The sequence below is a fragment of the Stylophora pistillata genome, chromosome 4, assembly GCF_964205215.1.
Source record: "Stylophora pistillata chromosome 4, jaStyPist1.2, whole genome shotgun sequence".
In the NCBI taxonomy this organism is placed as follows: Eukaryota; Metazoa; Cnidaria; class Anthozoa; order Scleractinia; family Pocilloporidae; genus Stylophora; species Stylophora pistillata.
In genome coordinates, this window is record NC_142522.1 from 35228452 (window position 1) to 35248836 (window position 20385).

General features: G+C 39.9%; 2 protein-coding genes across 5 annotated transcripts; both read left to right on the plus strand.

The window, feature by feature from the left end:
• The first annotated feature begins 9297 nt into the window (after positions 1-9297).
• Positions 9298-14032, plus strand: LOC111322922 (uncharacterized). Of its 4 annotated transcripts, none has more exons than XM_022926156.2 (3): positions 9298-9453; positions 10637-11322; positions 12781-14032. In XM_022926156.2, the coding sequence occupies exons 2-3, from the start codon at positions 10821-10823 to the stop codon at positions 13593-13595; spliced, it is 1317 nt and encodes a 438-aa protein (XP_022781891.1). In that variant the 5' UTR covers positions 9298-9453; positions 10637-10820; the 3' UTR covers positions 13596-14032. The 4 variants fall into 4 exon arrangements, with proteins under 4 accessions (XP_022781891.1, XP_088614664.1, XP_088614663.1 ...); XM_088758538.1 differs by lacking the exon at positions 9298-9453 and adding an exon at positions 10232-10250; XM_088758537.1 differs by lacking the exon at positions 9298-9453 and adding an exon at positions 10434-10462.
• A 60-nt stretch (positions 14033-14092) lies between these two features.
• On the plus strand, positions 14093-19490 carry LOC111322937 (uncharacterized). Its single transcript, XM_022926173.2, has 2 exons — positions 14093-15874; positions 17434-19490. The coding sequence occupies exons 1-2, from the start codon at positions 15334-15336 to the stop codon at positions 18207-18209; spliced, it is 1317 nt and encodes a 438-aa protein (XP_022781908.1). The 5' UTR covers positions 14093-15333; the 3' UTR covers positions 18210-19490.
• Positions 19491-20385: the final 895 nt, after the last annotated feature.

The following is a 20385-nucleotide window of genomic DNA, read 5'->3' on the forward strand; positions in this document are numbered from 1 at the left end:
ATCACCTGACCGTATCGTGGGCTCAGGTGTCGACCCATTAAGTTCGAGTTTTTTTTAAGTTATCCTCTGACAACTTACTCTTTCTCAAATGATCGCAGGTTCAAGTTAGCCTTGTCTCCAAAGTCACATGTGCTCTTAAGTTAACTGTTGACTATTGTTTGATTTAAATTACAAATTTATTAAAGGGAGCTTCCATTTTAGCCTTGGCTAAATCTGTATTATTATTACGGTATTGTTATTATCATAAATATTACTTAGGGAGGTATACAAAGAGAGAAAAATGCAATCCTCTGTTAGGTACAACAGTTTAGGTACAACAATCCAGCCTTGACCACTCTAGTATATATATCTCTAATTCTAGGCTGTAAATACGAGACGTGGTGAACTTAATTGATACCATGTGGCACGAAAGTATTGTAGGAGTATAATTTTGGAGATTGGAGTCTTTTTTGTTTTTGGTGTTTAGTGGGAACTAATTTTTGCGATTAGGGTAGATTGGTTTCTCTTGCTAGGAATTATTGTTTTGCAATTTTCAGAAACTACCCAGAACCCAGCATGATCATATTTTGGTTTTTTTGCAAATTGCCGGAAAATTGCAAAAATTAGAACCCGCAGTGCTAAAAATTTCTTGCAATACGGTGGTTAATATATATGCGCTGTCAAAGTATGTATGCGAAATATTGTTTTGATATTTGGCTTACAGAAGCAGCTCCAGTAAATTTACAGATCAAGGACAAGGGGACCAGGAAGAGACCCGCATGTAACTGATTCATTACTGGACGCCTCCCTTTCTCTTTTCCATCAACAACTTAAAAACTAATTTTAAACTTGCCTCATAAATCTCAATTGACCGTCAGAGAGTTACACGGGCTCTTTCTTGTTTTCTTTACTTCGACGGGTGTTGATTACAACAGATTGCAGTTTCTTTAAATTTAGTTCATGGATCTCGTGCGCTTATTAGAGATTAAACCGCACAGCCGGGTTAACGGGGACCTTCGTCAGCTAGCTAGTATAAAGAATTTTTGTTGAAAGAATGTCACCACATTAAACTGATGCAAAAAACACCACACCAAATGAAATCAATGACTCCGGACCCTTCTTGTATTGTTATCAGGGGAATAACTATAAGTAGAAAAGACTGAGGAGCAGCAGTCGCCCATGTCTCCCTCGCATTTGGATTCTCTTATCATATTCGCTTACTTTTCTATTTTTTTCTGCGGTTTTGCTTCAGTCTTTTTTTTTAGACTTTCTGCACTAATTCTAATCTTTCTTGGATATTTTAAAACAAGATAATTCTGACGCGGTAATTGCTTTTTTGTGCTTCAGGTGAGCATTTTTTTCATGATCCTCCACTTGGTTACAAATGCACTCCAGCAAAGGCGGTAGATCCTCTAAATGGAGAGGCATTAGATGAACGAAATGAAAGTGAATGCATCTTTCCCGAAGACAGAAAAAGTTTCTCTGGCAGTGATACATCGAAACCAGACGTTCTTCCAGTGGAAGAACCTATCTTGAAGAGATTAAATAAGCTTTTGAAGAGTCGCAACGAAAGAAAGAGAAAGAAAAATACTCCTACCCATTACGGGAATTTATCGAAGGTGACAAATTCATTCGCATAATGGTTCTACATTTCAGTGCTAATTTATAATTTTACATGTGAAATGAAAAATTACCATGGAATAAACATGATCAATTTGCCTTTTTAATACCCTTAAATATGATTTTAGATAGGGAACACGGACCTCAGCACAACACCAGAGGAATTGATGCATAGTGGAAGGTTACGAAAAGGAGGATGCACAGAGGAAAATGTCTGAGTGTATTTCAAACAGAAGAGCAAATAACGATGAAGGCGTGGTCAAAGATACATGTGGTGGCAGCAAAGCCATAGTTAAGGACGGAAATTTGGTCGATTGTGACAGTTGTGGTGTTGTGCATTGTGATGGCGATCACGGCGGAAGAAATGACTCCGAAGAAAATTTAGATGACGATGATGACGATGACGTGATAGACACTTCAAGTGGTGGTGACGAAGACACAGACAGAGTGGATAACGCTCCTCTCCCTGGAAATAATTGTCATGCAAGTGATTAACAACGATAACTTGGGGGTTAACGATTTAAGCTAGAAAAGCGTTTTTCATGTTTGCATTGCCTGATATAAACACGAGAGGGGTTGGGAGAATTCGAGACAGTTCTGTAACACCGAGAAGAAGTCGAGGTTTTGCATAACTTTCGAGAATTCTTCCAACCCCCCAAGTGTTTATATCAGGATATGCAGACACAGGAAGAAATTTGTCCATTGCTTTATAAATGACTTTTCGAAGGGAAAAAAGCAAAACTCTCTTGTTTAGAGCACTGATTAAAAGTGAAATTCTTACCAGTCGCGAAGTCTTGCACACGAAGCTTGTACGCGTTATAAGTTCTTGTTTTGCAACGAAGGTGCTTTCTACAATTACGGGTTTTTCTGGCTTACAATGTTAGATAAGCTAAAGAAATTGACACGGCATGTTTCCGAAATTTTTCCATGTTTCAGCCGATGAATTAGTGGGTAAAACAAGTAAATGTGACGAGTTTTCAATTCAAAAACTTTTGCAAAGGTATGCTTGCGTGATTTGCTCGCGAAAAGCAAAACAGTTTGAGACCGCAACCATGTCTACATAGTTCATGCAAACACGCCGCTTGGTCAATCAGAGCACGCGTACTATCTTAGTTATTTTATAAAATGGTTTAGTGGATGATGTATGCTGAAAAAATTTCTTATTTCAAATATTCTGAAAGGCTTCGTCCGGTCCGATTTAATATGTTCCGATCGCGAAGCAACTCTTGAGTTTGAGTTGTAGCAAGTCTACTGAAAGATGTGTAAAGAGATTTTTAATTAGCTCTGATGATCTGTTATAAAAAGCGAAACTTAATTTTCAAACAACTGATGAAATTAACCTTTTCCTCATTCCGTCCTTTTTAGGCGGTTGAATGTTGGAACAATGATCATAGAATCCCTATGTTTGAGAAGAGTCGAGCCATAAGGTACACCGTTTCTGATGCGGCAAGAATATTAATAGGAAGCAAGGCCCTAAGTGCTCTAAGCAACCCTTAAAAGTTCGAGAGAATGCGTCATTCCTGATAGATCTAAAATTGTTCAGCGAATGGGAAGATATTAAGGCTGACCGCATGAACGGAGTCTACAATAGAGTCCTACGCTGTGGCATTTGGACTTTGACACTTAAGGATGGCCTATGGTCTGTGGTTTCGCGCAAGAAAACTTCTTTGACTTCGCCTACAATGTTTCATTTAGTAATTAACTCAAAGGCAAATAAGGCCCAACCAGCACTTGTGCGCTCACTTTTTCTCTTGAAAAACGACGAGGGTGGAATCGTGAGTGATGTTTGTCTTTTGCAGTATCACCTTACTAATGGCCAAGAGCAAGTAAAGATTGATGTCCAAACACATGGGAACTGTAGAAAAACAAACCCAAAGCCTTTTCATCCTACGAAAAAAAGTTCATTACGCCAACTACAAGAAGGCGTTACAAGCAAACCTTCAAGACGAGTATATGACGACCTCCGTCAAAAGTCAGGTGGAATTTGTGGGTCAGTGTCCCTATGCGACTTACCGCACGGCAGACATCAAGTTTACGATGCCAAGTCGAAAGCTTGTCAGCAAGGTAATGATGATGTCGATGATCTCTTAAAATATGCTAGCGACAAGGAAGATCTCGTACTACACCATTCAGATTTCCCTGAAGATCTGTGGGTTTTGGGGAGATCTTCCATGTGCTCTGAATTAGGCAGATCCACAGGTTCTGATATTTTGAGCCACCCTTTTAGTGTCGACTCAACATTCAGTCTGGGAAAGTTTGAAGTAACTCCTGTGGTTTTCAAACACCTTCTCCTCGAATCTAAGCGAACAGGAGGAAATCCGATCCTCCTGGGTCCAACAATGATCCATCACAGTAAGTCTGAGGCAACCTACCAGATGTTAGCCACCACGTGCGTCAAAAATGCAGTGGTTTAATTAATGCAAAAGGCTTTATTACCGATGGAGAAACAGCCCTCTAAAGTGCATTTCAAGAACAGTTGAAGCATTCGCAGAGTCTGCGATGCTTCAGACACTTCGAAAAGTGAAAAGGATCAGAGGTACGTTTTGGCGAAGACGTTTGCAGTTCGTGGGAAAGCGGAAGGTATCATTGGGGACCTTAAGCAGTCAGGACGGCAACGCCAAGGAAGAATTCGATTAAAAAATGAATTTCTACTCTTAGTCAGAGTTTCAAACATGGCTGCATGAGCTTACTGTCTCATAAGCCGCCACAGCTCAACTTCAGCATGACGTATAGAAGTAGCGTTGAGTTCCAAATGGAAATTAAATTAATTTGCCGTCACGGTTTCGGTTCGCAGACGACGCAAATTTTGGCGATTTCACGTTGTTGTTTTGCATAGGACGGCTAAGAAATGTACAAAGTTTCAAAACGCACGCGCCGAGCTATTGTTCTGCCAATTAGATCTCTTGTTTTTCCACGTCCTCGTTGCCGTCGCCGTCGTGGTTGCTTAAGGTCCCCGTTGATGCAGTAGACGGCAAGGACCTGCGTAAACGTTTGAAATCCGCACAGGATGAAGTGGATGAAAAAGAACGACTGACCCTTGGTAAAGACAAGCAGTACACCTCCCAGTATTGGTCTTACTTGAATGACAATAGAAAGATGATGAGAAAACATGTGGTAGACGATGTAAGGAGGAAGGCTGGTCTGATAGATGGGGAAAACGGCAAACCGCAAAGGTGTTACACCAACTGTTCGGAGTCGATGAACAACCTTATGAAGGCAGCAAAGAACATCTTTACAAAGGAAACGGGTACTACTCATTTAACTAAACTCCAATTTAATTACCCGACACGTGTTTGAAGCAATACACGATCATCAAGTTGATGAGTTTCAGTCCGCGGTGGCTAGAGTAAGCGACGAGTACGTCCTGGCAGACCACAGCAAATATTTACAGGTTCCAGCAGATTTGTGGTTTGATTGGTCACCCCAAACAAGAAATAAGTACATTGGAAATATCCAAAAGCTGTCCATGGAAGACATATTTCAACAGAAAGATGTCCCCTGGCCAAGTGACAGCATGAGTGAGGATCGCTGCGAATTTAGGGACTTTGAAGTAGACGTTACTGGCATCCTTTCAGACCACTTCGGTTACTCTGCAGACAACATCCATAGCACTAAAGCGAGAGGTACTAAACTTAGTCAACCACCCAACAGCCATTCAGTCCAAAGCCTCACTGACCCCGAAAGAAAACCTAAAGTTGGAAGTGGCTAGTCCAAGTGCTGGGAATAGAAGTATTCTCGTGACCGTTTACAGTGGTCACGTTGGATGTGTTTGCTGCAGGTATCGACATGACAACATATGTAAACAATCCGGCCATTGCTGTGGCTGCACGTCAATCCATTCTCTCCACACACTTTAATTTCCTCAAGAAGAAATCAGAGAAAGGAAGCCGCACGGCCCTCGCAGAGTATGATGTCAACAAGAATACAGCAGGAAAGAAAGGGGCTAGAAATAAAAACTCGTATAGGCCGGAAAGATCTTGTGGGAGTGGAGTAGAACCAAGTAGTCAAGCAAGGCAGACATTCACTGAAATCCACTATAATGAAAATCAATTTGTTTTGATGTTCCTGCCACAAGAAGCCAGGTCGTGTAAATCATGCGAAATCGAGTTCTGTCAACGCAAGCGAGTCATCCCATTCAATTTGGTGTTTGCTCACAAAGAACGCTGGTTGCATCCTGTTGATGGAGATTGATCGAAAGCGAAAGCATCAAAGAAGGAAACAAATCGCTTTTATCATACCGCAAAGAAATGCATCATTAAGAGGTTCCCCTATTTCAATTGGGATTATGTTGAAATTCCGTCCAGTGTCGCTGATTCTTTGAGTGAATCGCACAGGAAATATCTCAGGAGCGAGTTTAAAGAAGCTATCGTATAATTTGAACTGTAAGAGCATTTTTTGATTGGCCGTGGTGGAACTCCTTTCTTGTCTGAAATTTTAATTTGCATAGGAAAAGAAAAACGTCTGGCTTCTCCTTGTTTCCAAACGGCATTTATTCGGGGGTGCCTTTTGTTTCGACATCGTTTCCTCTATTTTGCTGATATAGAATGGTGGAAGATTACTAAGTTGTACCGAGCTTTTCCGTAATACACTCGAGTAAACGCCTTATTCTTTTGAACAGATGTGGCATTGTCGTTTATTCAAGGGCGTTGTTAACTAGAGTTAATACGGTATTTGTTTGTTTGTAAAATCGAAAACCTCGCTTTGGTGAATTTTCGGAATTTAACAAAAATGAACGTTTTACAGAGGTATAGTTATTGATTAATTTTCCCGGATTTGATAAACTTCTGTGTGTATTCCTGGTGTGCGATACCGAGCTGTATAAAGCTATGCAGCACTAGAAACTGAAGAACAGGCTAACAAAACTGCTCCACATAAATTTTACACTTGATGGTCTGTTTGGCTTTCACCTTTGTCATGTGTCGACATTCATTCGTTAAATCGAGGTATGTCTTACGATTAGTATTCTTGATTGTGTTAGTTGTAATCTGTAATTATCAGAGGCACCCAACAACCGTTTTCTGGGAAATATCTGTTCGGAGCCCTATAGAATGCCTAAAATTTTCGAGAGCTCATGAAGAGCAACGAATTTAGGAAATGTTTCTTGGTAACTGTGTGTTGGGCTCACACTTTCGGGATTTGTGTGGCTTATTCACCTAAGAATTTCGGATTTTGCAGTAATCAGCTAGATTCTGATATCGGCACCCAGAAATTTCGAATTTCGTGGCTCAGTTCTAAACTTTCGTAAAATAAGAATGGGGTGTCTGTGGTCAGCGTTGTCATCAGTGCCATCTGGCGTGTTGCACATTTTTCAAGAAGTGCAGTGCAAATTTAGTTAGTCAGGGTACTTTTACGTTTAAAACTGGCATTAAAATCACTTAAATGTCTTTTTATCTGGTATTTTTTTATTTCCTAGAATTTTCTATACATGCTACGTCGCCCTAGAAAATTCGAAGACGTTCCCACATAGCTATCGTTTTCGGGAAAAAAACTGAAAGGACCCCTAAAAATTTCAGCTACGTAAACGTGACGTAAACTCACGTTTTCGTAAAGCTTTCACTGTCGGCTGTTATTTTCGGGAAAGGCGAACAACATCCCTAAAAAATTCGAGAGGCTCAAACCGCTCCTAGGACGACCACAGATCAAATTTTTCTAGCAATGCGAATTCGAATAATTGATTTATGATTACTTTTAAAGTACTCCCGGAAGCATAAAGAGGCATTTCAGATCATTTCTCAGAAAACAGCCCTTGGGTGCCCCTGAATTATAACGAGGAATTCGTTCAACGGAGGTTGGTTACATCGAGATTTTAGTGTACCTATCATTGCTGGGCTAAAGAAAATGGTCTTTTATATAGACGTTGGTTACATCGAGATTTTGCTGTACCAATCATTGCTGGGCTAAAGAAAATGGTCTTTTATATAGTGGTTGGTTACATCGAGGTTCCACAGTAGATACATGGATGAGGGATTCTCAATTGTTTGTTCATGTTTTGTTAACGTTCTTGTCGAGCACGCTGTTGTTGTGGTTGCTTAAAGATAAAAAATGTTGACTTTGATAGAAACGAGGCTGGGCATTTAACCCTTGGACAACTCTAGGATCTCCCAGTGACATGGTTATTTAATGTCATGAACGCTTTACAGCAAAAGATGATTCTGAAGAAACCTCAGACAAAGACCCTAGTCGAAATTTTTTTATAATTGAAAATCGTCAGAGGCAGTGCTGTTTTTTACACTCCTTTGATGTCCAGGAGTCGTTAAAAGCACTCGTTTCCGAGGGATTTTGAGGGGGGTCTTCGTTTTCTAAACAGCGGGGGGATGTGTAGAAAACGAAGACCCTGGTCGAAATTCTTCATAATTGAAAATCTTCAAGAGCCGTGTTGTTTTTTACACTCCTTTGATGTCTAGGCAGACCTTGGCAGCCGACAGCTGCCAAGGTTGGCAGCCGACCTTGGCAGCCGACAGAGCTTTTGCAAATCCTATAGCTGTCGTTAGGACGTCTTTCCGACATAACTTCACTCACATACTCGCTCGCTCGATCGATTCTGTTTCGCACGAAGTTAACAAATACACGTGTGTCAATGTTTTTGTCGGAAGTAAATTTTTGGCTTCCATCCGGTAAAAGCAAAAATCGATGTTCATTGGCTGCTTGCACATTTCCGGAAAGGCGGTCAAGCGCTGCTAATTAGGGGGCGTTTTGCGAAATCACAGGCCTTGCGGGCAGGCGAAATTTTTCCTTCCCCTCCCTCTCCCCCGTTGCCCATTTTTCCACTTAACACCTACTCCCTCGGCAAATATTTCCTCGCCCCAATCCTCCACTGTTACCAAATCTGAGATGGCGGCCTAATACGAAAATGTGCACTCGTGCGCCCAAAATACGCCGGCACTGCAGGCTAATATCGTTGTGGCTTTATTGGGGGGAATTTTGACAGCCGCCATGTCAGGCCTGTACGTTGAACCCCTGATACGTGAACACTGCATGGATCCTAATTGATAACACAGAATACTGCTTCACAAGATCACATACTTCAGAACGACTTGCTTCTTCACGTTCAGTAAAACACGATTCAAATCTCCTCAACTTTTGCGATTGAGCGTTCGATACTTTTGCTCAGTTACTTGTGGACCAAAAACAAACCCTCAACCAAAGCCGACCTAACCTCGTTAATGATACGCGATTTCGTGATTTTGTATGATACGTGATTTTGCGTGATGATACGTTTTTTTGCGCTGTTAATTACGACGTTTTAGAATAAGCTGCTAGGCTGCGACAGGCAAGCCGGATGGGACGCTTTCCGTCTGTGTATAAAACCATTTTTCCGTGGAAAATGAACAAGATGGCTTTTTTCCATTGAAAACTTTCAGGAAAATAAACGAACGTTCCTTTCCGACATTTATGATCACTTGAAGTGTGTTTCCTATCTTCTTTTTCAACCTCTTCGCAATCTACCCTACATAAAATTTATATCTTAAATATAGAACGGCCAGCGATAAAATTTGAGCGATGAAATTCTTATAGATCCGCTCTTTGCTGTGTGATTGGCATTAGCGCCGGTAAAAGAAAGAAAGAAAGAAAAGAAAACATCTCAAAGTGGGCTTGAGGGGATTTATGCAAATCCCCGCGCGCTACACGCAAGGAATTCGATGTCGATTATTTACGTACCCTGTTCACGTAGTACAAGAAAACAGCCAGTTAGAAATCTGACTTAAGATCGTGCTGAAAACTTCTCAGTCCAAATACTTGCGTTGAGAAAGAAATGAAGTATGGTTTCTCGGATTCGCACTTACTAGTAACTAACATCAAGGAAATCGGCTCAAAAACAGAGTGCCTCACATCGACAAATGGCAGCCTTCGAAGGTAACAGTTTTTAACTGGGTTCGCAAAAACTGAAGAAGAGGTGGAGCTTATCCCGTTTAAGGTCACTTAGGAGCATAACGATCAGTTTTTTCGACTCCTTTTCAAGGCCCTCGAAATTTTTTCTCTCTTCGCTACCGCTGTGTCATTGGCTGAAAAATTTCATGAGTCCTTGCTTAAGAATTTCACGAAGTTTTTTTTCAGAATATGAACTAATTCAACCTATTTAATTCATATGCAAAGAAAGTTGGACGACCTTGAACTAAAAGACAATGCAAAGAGAAGGAGTTGATCTTCATTTCCTCAGGGCGTGATTTAATTTCCTTCTGCTGTCCAATTTGGCTGCAATATTTTCAGTACAAACACGAAATCTCACTCGCCTACTAGAACAGTCGAAATATCAAAACTTCTTGGCCTCACAGGAGGCTTCAGTTTTTATTACCTTCGTAACATATATTTCATTACCTTTTCTACATGAAGAAGTTTTGAGGTCAACATTAAAATACCTAAACAGAGCCCCCGAAATTACTTTGCGGACATGATTGTTTATGTTAACGTGCGCTTCTTTACGAACCTGAGAGCGGGACCAAGGGAAGCAAACCTTTATCTTGTGATAATTGCAATAAATTCATTAGCCCCCTGAGGCGATGAAAAATTGCGAATAATTTAATGAACGGGTCAATGTTAAAAGAGAAAAAAATTGCCATGGGAACTTGTACTGAGTAATAGCGAGGCAGGTGGTTTAATTTCAGTGTAAAATTCACAGGTGTATGACAATTCGATTGCAATTTCAACCAAAGGTAATTGCCCTCCTTTTAATAATACCGGGCTGAACTCATTTTATTTTCAGGACTGAATCTAATTCACGAGTGTCTAGGAGTGAGCTGTTATATTCAGAGGCCAAACTATAAACAAAAAACCATCAACAATTCAAACTACGGGTGACCACATGGTCTAAAATCAGTGATTGTATACATTGGTAATGAAAGTCAGATAGGATCAACAAACCGCGGTTAGTTGCGATTGGACTTCGTGGTTTCAAAGGCACGCTCCAATTCGCAGCATTTTTTCGGCTCACGTTTCGCATCAAGCCATAGGGCAAATACTATTCAAAACTGTCTCAAACTGTTGTTGATTTGCATAAGCTAATCCACACTGAATTACCATTTTTTTCATTTTCGTCAAGGTTCAGATGCTTTATCCGCGGTTAACAGATGTAGAAGGAAGCGCCTCGTATCGAAGACGCACAAATTTTGAGAGAAGATTTGAATCAGTCTAGGCACAATAACAACATAATTTAGTGGCCTTCCACGTGTAATCCAGAGGAAAGTTATCATTCTGTCCCTTGCCGTAAGGAGCAACTTACAATAATGGAAGACGAAACGGAGGAAAGACCCACGAAAACTATGAATTTATTCTCCGCGAACTCCGAGACAGATACATCGCGAGAAAAGCCAATGACGATTTTTGCTTTCTTTGTTTTCGGCTTCTTGATCTACGCGACCTACTCACTAATAATTTCAGGCGCTCAAGATATTCTGACCGGAACGTTTGTGCCAACATCAGCCGTACTAGTTGCCAATGTCGGACCGTATTTTATCATAACTGTTGTAGCACCATATTTCATCCAAAAGATCGCTTATTTCCCGCGCATACTGGCCATATTTTTTCTCATGGTGACTGGACTTACAATGGTAGTTGCCGCTAAACGGGTTGGGGTGAGGTTGTTGGGAATTTCTCTCTCCTCGTTTGGATTTGGTTTGGGGGAATTATCTTTCATTGCCATGACGTCGTTCTACCATGATACAGCTGTTTGCGCCTTCTCAGCCGGTACGGGAACTGGTATATCAATGGCACCACTTTATTACACAGGTATCTCTGTTAAAAACACCTTATTATCTTCATGATCCTTTGGCTAATCTTAATCGTCATGTGTAAGGGGACCTATACATAGGGCCGGATGGCCAAATGCAAAGGTAGAAATACATTTACAAAACAACATCACAATCTATCTATTTCTTGTTTGAAGTAAATGGAAAGTGATTTGCAACTAAATAGATCTGTAGCTGCCGAGTACAAAATGAAAAATTCAAAATACTGACTACGATCTTGTATATGAGATGTTAGTTCAATCATGAAGGTTTTTCTACATGCATTTGATGGCTATTTTCAATTGAAAATTTCATGTGTCGGCCATTCTACTCTATTTATGAATGGAATACTCCTCGATTGCATTAATATTTCTGAGGTCCATGTCATTGCTATCTGAAAGACAGACTCGCCCCAAAACGTCAGTTTAAAGTCACTCAGCTGTTCTTGGTAATGAATTTTTGGAGAGCAGAGGTCAGTTTGATTATATGTCTCTTTAAAAATTTGGTTTTATCATTCCCAATCTTTTCACTTTTATCTGATAAGAAGTGACAAGGAACCTTTAAATACTATGAAGGGTCACCGAAACCCCAGATGGAATTTGCCAGATGAGTTACGATTTTCTCGATTCGAGTTGCTCGCTAATATTATCATGTACACTGTGCGGCTAGTTACAAAATGTATAGTTCTTTGATGACTTTGAAAGCTCACGGCGAAAAACAACGGACAGTTTGCTTGTGAGTAGTCAGTTAAAACTGAGGCTTACTTGTCGATATTGCGGAAAATGAAGGCAGCGGCTGGGGGAGGAGATTAGATACCAATGATTGGTCAGGAAAAGATATGTTGTGTTAATTGGTGTCATACTAAAGTACCTCGTGGAAATTTTGTGTTAAACCGGCTTTTTTTATTTTTTATTTATTTTTTATCTCAAGGGTCATTTCGGAGTTTAGACAAAAACACCTTGCTTGTGAGTTTTTCATTTTCTACCAAAGGTTTCAAAAGACTGGAGAGAAATGGCCCATTCACCCAAGGCTCGATAAGCTTGGTCTTGGGCGAGGAAAACTGGGTCGAGTGCAAGAGGTCGAAGCTTGCTGGTAAACTTCCTGGGATGGGAAGAAGACTTTGTTTATAGTCGGAATGCCAGCTCCTGTTTTTAGACGGAAAAAAAAGGAAAAAAAAACTAGTTGAACCGCTCAAAAAATCTTTTCGTAGCCTTTTCATTTAATTTCATTTCATTTTACCTTTTCTCCTCAATCGTTTAGAAAAAAATGCAAATTTTCACTTCAGGAACTATATACCCTATTTTCGTTTCTTGCACTCGAGGAAAACATTGTGGTATTGGACTTCAAATACATTCTGTTCAAATTTGCTTAGTACAACTTTTCCATTCAGCAAGAGCACCCTAGCCCACTGAGGTATCTCTCTCTCATTTTTTTTCCTTTTTTTAATTTTTTTTTACAGCTATGACAACGTGGGCTTGCATTTCTCCTTCTGTGACCATCTCCATCATGGCCGTCAGTTTGGTTTTCTTGCTGATTTTCTACGCTCTGATGGAGAGAAAGCATGCTCAGGAAGGACAAGGTGCGGCGAAGGGAATCACACATAAAGACATTCAATATTCACCAATTGATGAAGAAGATCAAGACACAGAGCCCAGTGATGATCTTTTAACATGGAAGGAAAAATGCTCAGCCATCAAAAGAGTTTGGCTGATTATCGCTTCCATAATCAGCGCGTGGATTGCTGAATACTTGATAATTCAATCGGTTATTACAACTATAGCGTTTCCGAGCGCTCCTTTTCCTCCTCGAGACCATTATCAGTATTACATCTTCGTCTTTCTCTTCGGAGAACTGTTCGGTAGATCGTACTTAATCGTTCTCTCCTATATTCTGCCGAACTTGGCCCGAAAGCTTACGGTGCGTAGGATATGGTTCCTCTCAGCGGCGGAGATTTCTCTCTTAGTTTTCTTTTTGCTTGCAGCCTGGTACCGCTTTTTGACTGGTGTTACGATAGTGTTAATTCTCTCCTTCATCGGCGGTATCATTATCGGTATCATGTATGTGAACATGTTATCGGTTTATTCCGAGATTGAAGATCCGAGAGCCAGAGAGTTTGTCCTCGGTTACGCTTCGGCTGCCACCGGCGCTGGTGCGATCACCGCTGGCTTGCTAGGATTATTAATAGAGCCATGGCTGCGTAGTCATTGTTTAACAGTTGCTGTTAACGGCAGCTTTTGCTTCACTCGGTTGCAAGGTGGTAGAGTTTGTAAATGAAGAGATTTCACCACTACATCAAGAAAAAAAAATTCTTGGAGAGGGGGGGGGGGAGGGGTGCTCTTCTCTCGGGATAGTACCAGATTTAAGGATAAATTCTCCTAGTTCACTCAGTTCCCGGGTCTAGAAAGGATCGTCCTCTCTTGTTCGAGTATAGAAAATTTCCATAGACTTAAGGAATATACCAAAATTTTAATGCTGTTCCTTTCTTGTACCGTGAAAATGAAGAGACCTGAGTTTACAAAAAAGCTATAGGTGTATGATTTTGCATTTGTCTGTGTGTTTATCATATAAATACAGCCAAGTGCCTCTGAATTACGAAAGGCATATTAGGGCTCAGTAGGGTTTGATCTTGCTTGGTACGAGGAAAGGTAGAGGACACTGTAAGTAACAATGATTTACTGATCGAACAAATAAACATCTTATGATGATATCCACTCCATAGTATATTCAAAGTTTAAATCAGGAGTAGTATAATTTTTAGCGTTGTAACGATGGGAGGGGTGGGAGGGTGGTGAAGTAGGAGGACTCTGACTCTGTTTTCAATATCTTTCAATTTTTCATTCTCGAAAATGAGATTGATATGTTGTCTAAACTTTTCTTAACCAGATAATATATCAAAAATCCGCAAAGTTTTCAAGCTTCTTAACATAGGGTGAAACGTGCCGAGATGGCTTGTTACTAAGTACAAATGAGAGCTGTGTGGAATTTTTATTCATAATATTAACAATAATAATAATAATAATATCATTATTCATTTTTATTTATGGTAATTTTATTGTTATTATGTGTTAAAATGCATCTCTTATTTTTACTAGGTAACAAGCCTTCCTAGCACGTTTGAACTTGAAAGCTTTGCGGTTTTAGATGTAATTATGGTATCTGACTTAGGAAAGTTTTGACATCATGTAAATATCATTACCAAGAAAGGAAAAGAAAGGGTTCCATTGTTGTTGCGTTGAAAGATACGAAAAAGGGTCAAATACCTTCGTGTAAATTTATGCATACCATATTTCATTTTCTTTTAATATGAAAATCCTCAACCCAAAACGTTCTTAAGTCATTGTTCGAATAAGATATCTGAAATGTAAAATTTCACTAAAAGCACTATGCATTTTTTACCGAAATCAGACATATCTTTGCGAATGTAAGTGATATTCCACAGCACCCCATGATTCATATCGGTCGCTGTAATTTTCTTTGGACCGCTAACTAACTGGTGGACTTTTACCACCTGCTTCAGAGTCATTAGTTTTGCTTTTCTCGATCAAAACGTCACTGATTATCAAAGGACCTTGGAAAGCTAAAAGGGTTTCAGATCTGGATCTTATTTTCCAGTTGTTTTTGGACAGAAAACTCTGAACTAAATTCGCTCGTGCCTGTTTGACAAGCCTTGTGAGTTTACAGTGTATTTAGACGACAGGAAAAACCTGAATCATCTGGTAATCTACCTTACATTCAAAGCTGGTCAAGAACTAGCCCTGTTTCCTGATTTCTTTCCGGCCACCAGGTCGTATAACGTAAGCGAACGGAATGTGTCCTTGAACAATCAAAATTTTATTGACGACTTCGCTGCCATATGACGTGAGTGAAAGGACTTTTCCGTCTTCTTTTGATCGCGTTCGCAGAGGAAATAACTCGGGATAGAAACTGATATTCTTTCAAAAATTCGGAATTACCATTCGAACAAAGGGAAAATATTCGACAGGAATAAGATCCTGTAAGATCGCGGGTCAAAATGGAAACTGGTATAGAGACAGAAGGGGACCGAGAGCTGGGAAAGGACACCAACGACGAATCAAGCGACAGAAACGACAAAAGCAAAGATGTCATCAAAACTGCAAAACCAAAGAAGGAGCCATTACGGAATCTTCTGGCTTTCTATGCTTTCGGTGCGTTGATTTACACAGTATATTCTGTCATCATTTCAGGCGCACAAGACATTCTGGCGGGTACTTTCATTCCAACTGCCGCCGTGTTGGTGACAAATGTTGGTCCATATTTTCTTGTGACAATGATCGCACCCTATTTTATACACAAGGTGCCGTACGTCGTGCGAATAGTGGCGATTTATGCATTTTTTACAGCAGGTCTGTTTATCATTGTTTATGCTAAAGAAGTCTATCTGAAGCTAGTTGGAATTTGTACAACCTCCCTTGGAGCCGGAATTGGGGAAGTATCATTTTTTACCTTAACCGCGTACTATGAGAAGGTTTCGGTTGCTGCTTATTCAGCGGGCACAGGCTCTGGCTTTATTTTGGGACCTCTTTATTATACTGGTAAGTTAACAGGCATATTACGAATATTTATATAATAAAGTTTCCTGTGAAATATGGTTGCATTATCACAAACAAAAAGTATTTTAGAGTTCTAAAGATGACAAAAATTTAGGACATCAAGGTCTATTTTCCCTGAAAGAAAGAAAGATGTAAAACTGTGACGAAGAGCGTGTCCTTTGTGAGGATCCAAACCTCAGCCAGTTTCCATCTTGCCATCGAATGCTCTACTAAATGAATTAAGTACAGTGAACCTGTCTGTGTTTTTTTGGAGTTTAGTCCTGTTCGTTGTTTATTCTTATGGAGTCCAAGAAGTTGTTTTCTGGCCTCAGTTGACACATAGAGTAACTTAGCCTCAATTTTAATCGGCATAAAATTACCACAAGCCGTCACTCTTCGTTCTGACTCAGTAAGCTAGTAGCGATACTCTGATGACACATCTGTTATCCAAATGATAGAGTTTTTAGACGGACGTCAGTATGTAGGGCTGGTTTGGACTAACAGAATTGCAAACACCCACTAAACACACGTCTTAATTACTTGACGAGACGTTCTCGAGACGATTCTTAAGATCAGCTTGAAATGATGTTTTTTTTTTCCCTAAAGATCGTCAAATTAAAACTAAACTAAGTTGAATAGCATTCAAGGGTTTTGTCTCCTTTCTCAAACACTACCTAAGTTCTAGTTGTCAATTTAGTTCGTGTTGACTAATATTGGCAATATGTTGTGTAACTGCTGCCAGCCCTGGTCAAAGAATCATTCGGTTATGGAATTTTAGAAGGCATGACATCTCTCTGTGAATTCCTAAATTTGTGCGATTATTCAACATATGACCTGATCAACAACATTTAAGTCTTGGCAGGCAAATTTAACAGCTTTTACCATAATAAAATTGTAATTGGTATTTTAAAAGGATAACCTATGGAAAAAAAAAGGTTGCTCGCTTTTCCAGAAAACTGATGCGCGTGAATAGATGGCTATTATGTTTTGTTTCTCTTAGCTATAGACAATTTCACGACTGCGGCAGATTGACTTTGAACTCACACTGGCACTGAAAAAAAAATGAGGAAATTAGATAGTTTTATACCAGAAGTAAAGTTGATCGTAATCGCAAATGTTTGCGGAGCAAGGATGTTTGTTTTGGGTACCCGCTTTGTTTTAAAATGGCGTAAAACGCTACCTGTTATCTAATTCAGTATAACGTAAATATTTCAAACAGATTTCTGACACGGAATAGTGTCAAGCTGAGATAAATTAAAGTGAACAAAAGGTAAATTTTTTTTCAAACCACACTGAGTCACACTATGGATTAACGCTCATTTATATTCCATTGTACCAGTTCTGTTTATTGCGGGCTCTTAGGGGAAAAGCTGAGCAAACCACCTTTCTGGGGTTGTTTTTTTTTTTAAGCAAGAAAAGGATATAGTAAAAGTCTATTTACTGAGTTCAAGACAGATAGAACTGAAGTGATCTACTGAGAGTGGAACGTCTTTCGTATAACAGCTTGACTTTGTATCTCCTATTCACTTGCACTTTTGCATAATTTCCCCTTCTTTTCTCAGGTTTAACAACATGGAGCTGTGTTTCGCCGAACAGTGCAATGCTGATAATGGCTGGGTCACCTCTTCTCTATCTATTCTTTTATGCAATCATGGAGAAAAAACACTCTGTGGCTGCTGTCACATCCGGGGAACTTAACAAATCGGAGTCACAAGCGAACATGGTCACGTGGAAAGAAAAACTTTCTACAGCCGGAAAGATCCTCCCATTGGTTGTATCTCTGTTCATTGCCTACGTCAGCGAATACGTCATCATTCAATCTGTTATCACTACTATGGCATTTCCGAGCGCCCCTTTCCCGCCTAGAGTTCATTATAGATACTATATTTTTATATTTTTGAGTGGTGAATTTATTGCCAGGTCTTACCTTGCTGTGATTGCCTCCCTGAAGCCAAGCCTTGTCAATGTGTTCGCGATTAGACGCATATGGATATTATCGTTAGTCCTAGTGGCTCAACTAGTGTTTTTTACTCTAGCAGCATGGTATAGATTCTTACACGACGTGTGGATCGTTTTTATTTTAATTTTCATCGCTGGTTTAGGCGCGGGTGCAGCTTTCACAAACGCTTTTGTTGTAGTGTCAGAGACCGACCCCAGATTTAAGGAATTTGCCATGGGATTTGCAACCATAGGAATGGGGGCCGGAACATTTTGCGCTGGGGTAGTGGGACTACTTATGGAACCGGTGATTCGTGATCATTGTTTACTTGTATCAGACGTAGGAGACTATTGCTTTACCAGACCCTTTGGCGGATGGAATCAAACCTTAAGTTGCTGACACAAGCTGTACATTGATCGGGTGATGTAAGCGTTCGTGTTAAGATAGTCATGAAAAGTACTGCTGTTGGTGACATTGCCTGACGTTTAGACAACCTGGATAAAATCCATCGCCGGTCAGAACCCCAGAAAGTCACAAGTATTTATCCCGAAGTTCATTTTCCCTGTTGCCAAATTTGGAAAAAAATGAACTGTCTGTAGCGTATGCACCTGGTATTTATTTTCGTACACTCCAGCTGTTGCTTTCTTCTCTAACCAATGGCACTATTTTCCCATCTGAGCGGCCGATTCATTGTCCGCTTTCCTTCCGCGTTTACAAAGCCGTCTCTCTCTTGTTTTAAATATCTTTTATTAGTCATTAGTTCTCACACCAGTGGTCAGTAGATCAACTTTTCAAATTTGAACTTCCCATAATGCGTGGTGTTGGCAATTTCTCTCAATTTCAAAACCTTAGTCTTTTTATTTTTAGAATTGTTTTTTTGATATTACTTGGCGTGTCTTAACCTGGGTACCATAAGAATCGTAAATGCTAAATGTAGAGATATTTTGTAATATCAGCAAGATAGATAAGTTAAACTAAAAAGATGATGAAAAAAGAGCAACTGGCGCGGAAAGTTTGGGTATGAAGTGAAGACAATAACAACGCCGTGTCACATGCACCCTCTTCGGTTGAGTCAGTGCACCAAAAAAATATGATAATTCAGTCAAATTCAGGTATTAAAACAAACAGAGGTACTTAAACTGAATAGTTCGACATCTTAACAAAAAAATACCTTTATTTTAATCATGATATTTTTTATTATGATTTTTCAAGCGCGAAGTTTTGTCTCTTTTATTCAAATTGGTTCTATATGTTTTACGTTGTTAGAGTGAGTGCTCACTGGAAGATTTCGTTTTCAAGTTGTTTGTTGCAGTAATTGTCGTTGATGTACCGCTTTCTCCCTTGATATCAGTTCGTAATACTTGATATCAGTTCGTAATACTTGATATCAGTTCGTAATACTTGATCAGTTCGTAACACTTGCATGTTCAGTTGTGACTGGAACCCATGTGATGACCTTAGTGTAAAATAAAATAGTTTTTAAACGATACTTTTTTCATTCTGATTATTTTTTATAGATAATAGAGGGTTTTTAATCGTTGCTTTATTTTGTTGAGTCGCCACTATTAATTGCTGACAGCAATTTAGTTTTCAAATTTTCTTTTATTAGTCTTTGTCGAAATAAGCGTTGAAAGCAAGTAAATATGGAAGGGAAAGTTAAGGACTTTATCCTTTACCCAAGCATCTGTGTACGTATTCTCCATACTGTTCTCTTTACATTTCAAGAGCTTTTCGAGTTCGCTTGCCGGCTTCCTTTAATCTCATGACCTCAATGTTTGATTCAAAGGTGATCATATTGCTGAAGAAATTAGGAACTTATCTCTCTTAGGGGTTTGAGGATCATGATTTTAACATATATGAGCACGTTAAGTATGGGTTTCACTGTATTCCTATCGGTAGATATTGGTCCCCACCCCCCCCCCCTATAGCCCCAATAGAGACACCATTATATTGATCCCGTCATGCTTCTTGATCAGCGAAGGTTTCTACGCTCATTTTACGTCTGAGAGCTCTAAGAAAAAATGACTAATCCTTATATTAAAGACTTCTAGAAGGGTGTGAAAGAGTGGCAATAGAGCGGTCTATTTTCATTTTAGTATTCTTTACGAAAAATTTCGTAAATTCGCACAAGTTGCTGGTTAACCGCCTCCCGGTTAGCTCAATGGATAGAGCGCTGGACTGTTGTGCGGGAGGTCGAGGGTTCGAGCCCCGGCCGGACCAACACTCAGGGTCTTAAAATAATTGAGAAGAATTTGTTACCTTTCTATAACATCAAGAAATGGTTAGATATTCTAGTCTTCTCGGATAGGGACGAATAAATGGAGGTTCCGTCTCCTGCAGGGTTGGGGTAGGAGACGTTGATTTCTCACACACGAGATTACTGTGTGATGGATGTCCTCCCTTGGGGTGGGATGGGTGGGATATTGGGCGCACTTAATTTGGCGCCACGCTGTGTTGTGCGACCTTCACCACACTCTGGTGAAAGCGATTACATAAACAAGTTTGATATTGACTAACAGAAGTATTAGTTATCTTGGAGAGATTCATATTGCGAGGATCGAAACGATTAGGCAGG

Coding starts and splice junctions, on each gene's coding strand:
- LOC111322922 (XM_022926156.2), top strand. CDS start 10,821: ATGGAAGACGAAACGGAGGAAAGACCCACGAAAACTATGAATTTATTC. Junction 11,323..12,780: donor GGCACCACTTTATTACACAG/GTATCTCTGTTA, acceptor TTTTTTTTACAG/CTATGACAACGTGGGCTTGC.
- LOC111322937 (XM_022926173.2), top strand. CDS start 15,334: ATGGAAACTGGTATAGAGACAGAAGGGGACCGAGAGCTGGGAAAGGAC. Junction 15,875..17,433: donor GGGACCTCTTTATTATACTG/GTAAGTTAACAG, acceptor TTCTTTTCTCAG/GTTTAACAACATGGAGCTGT.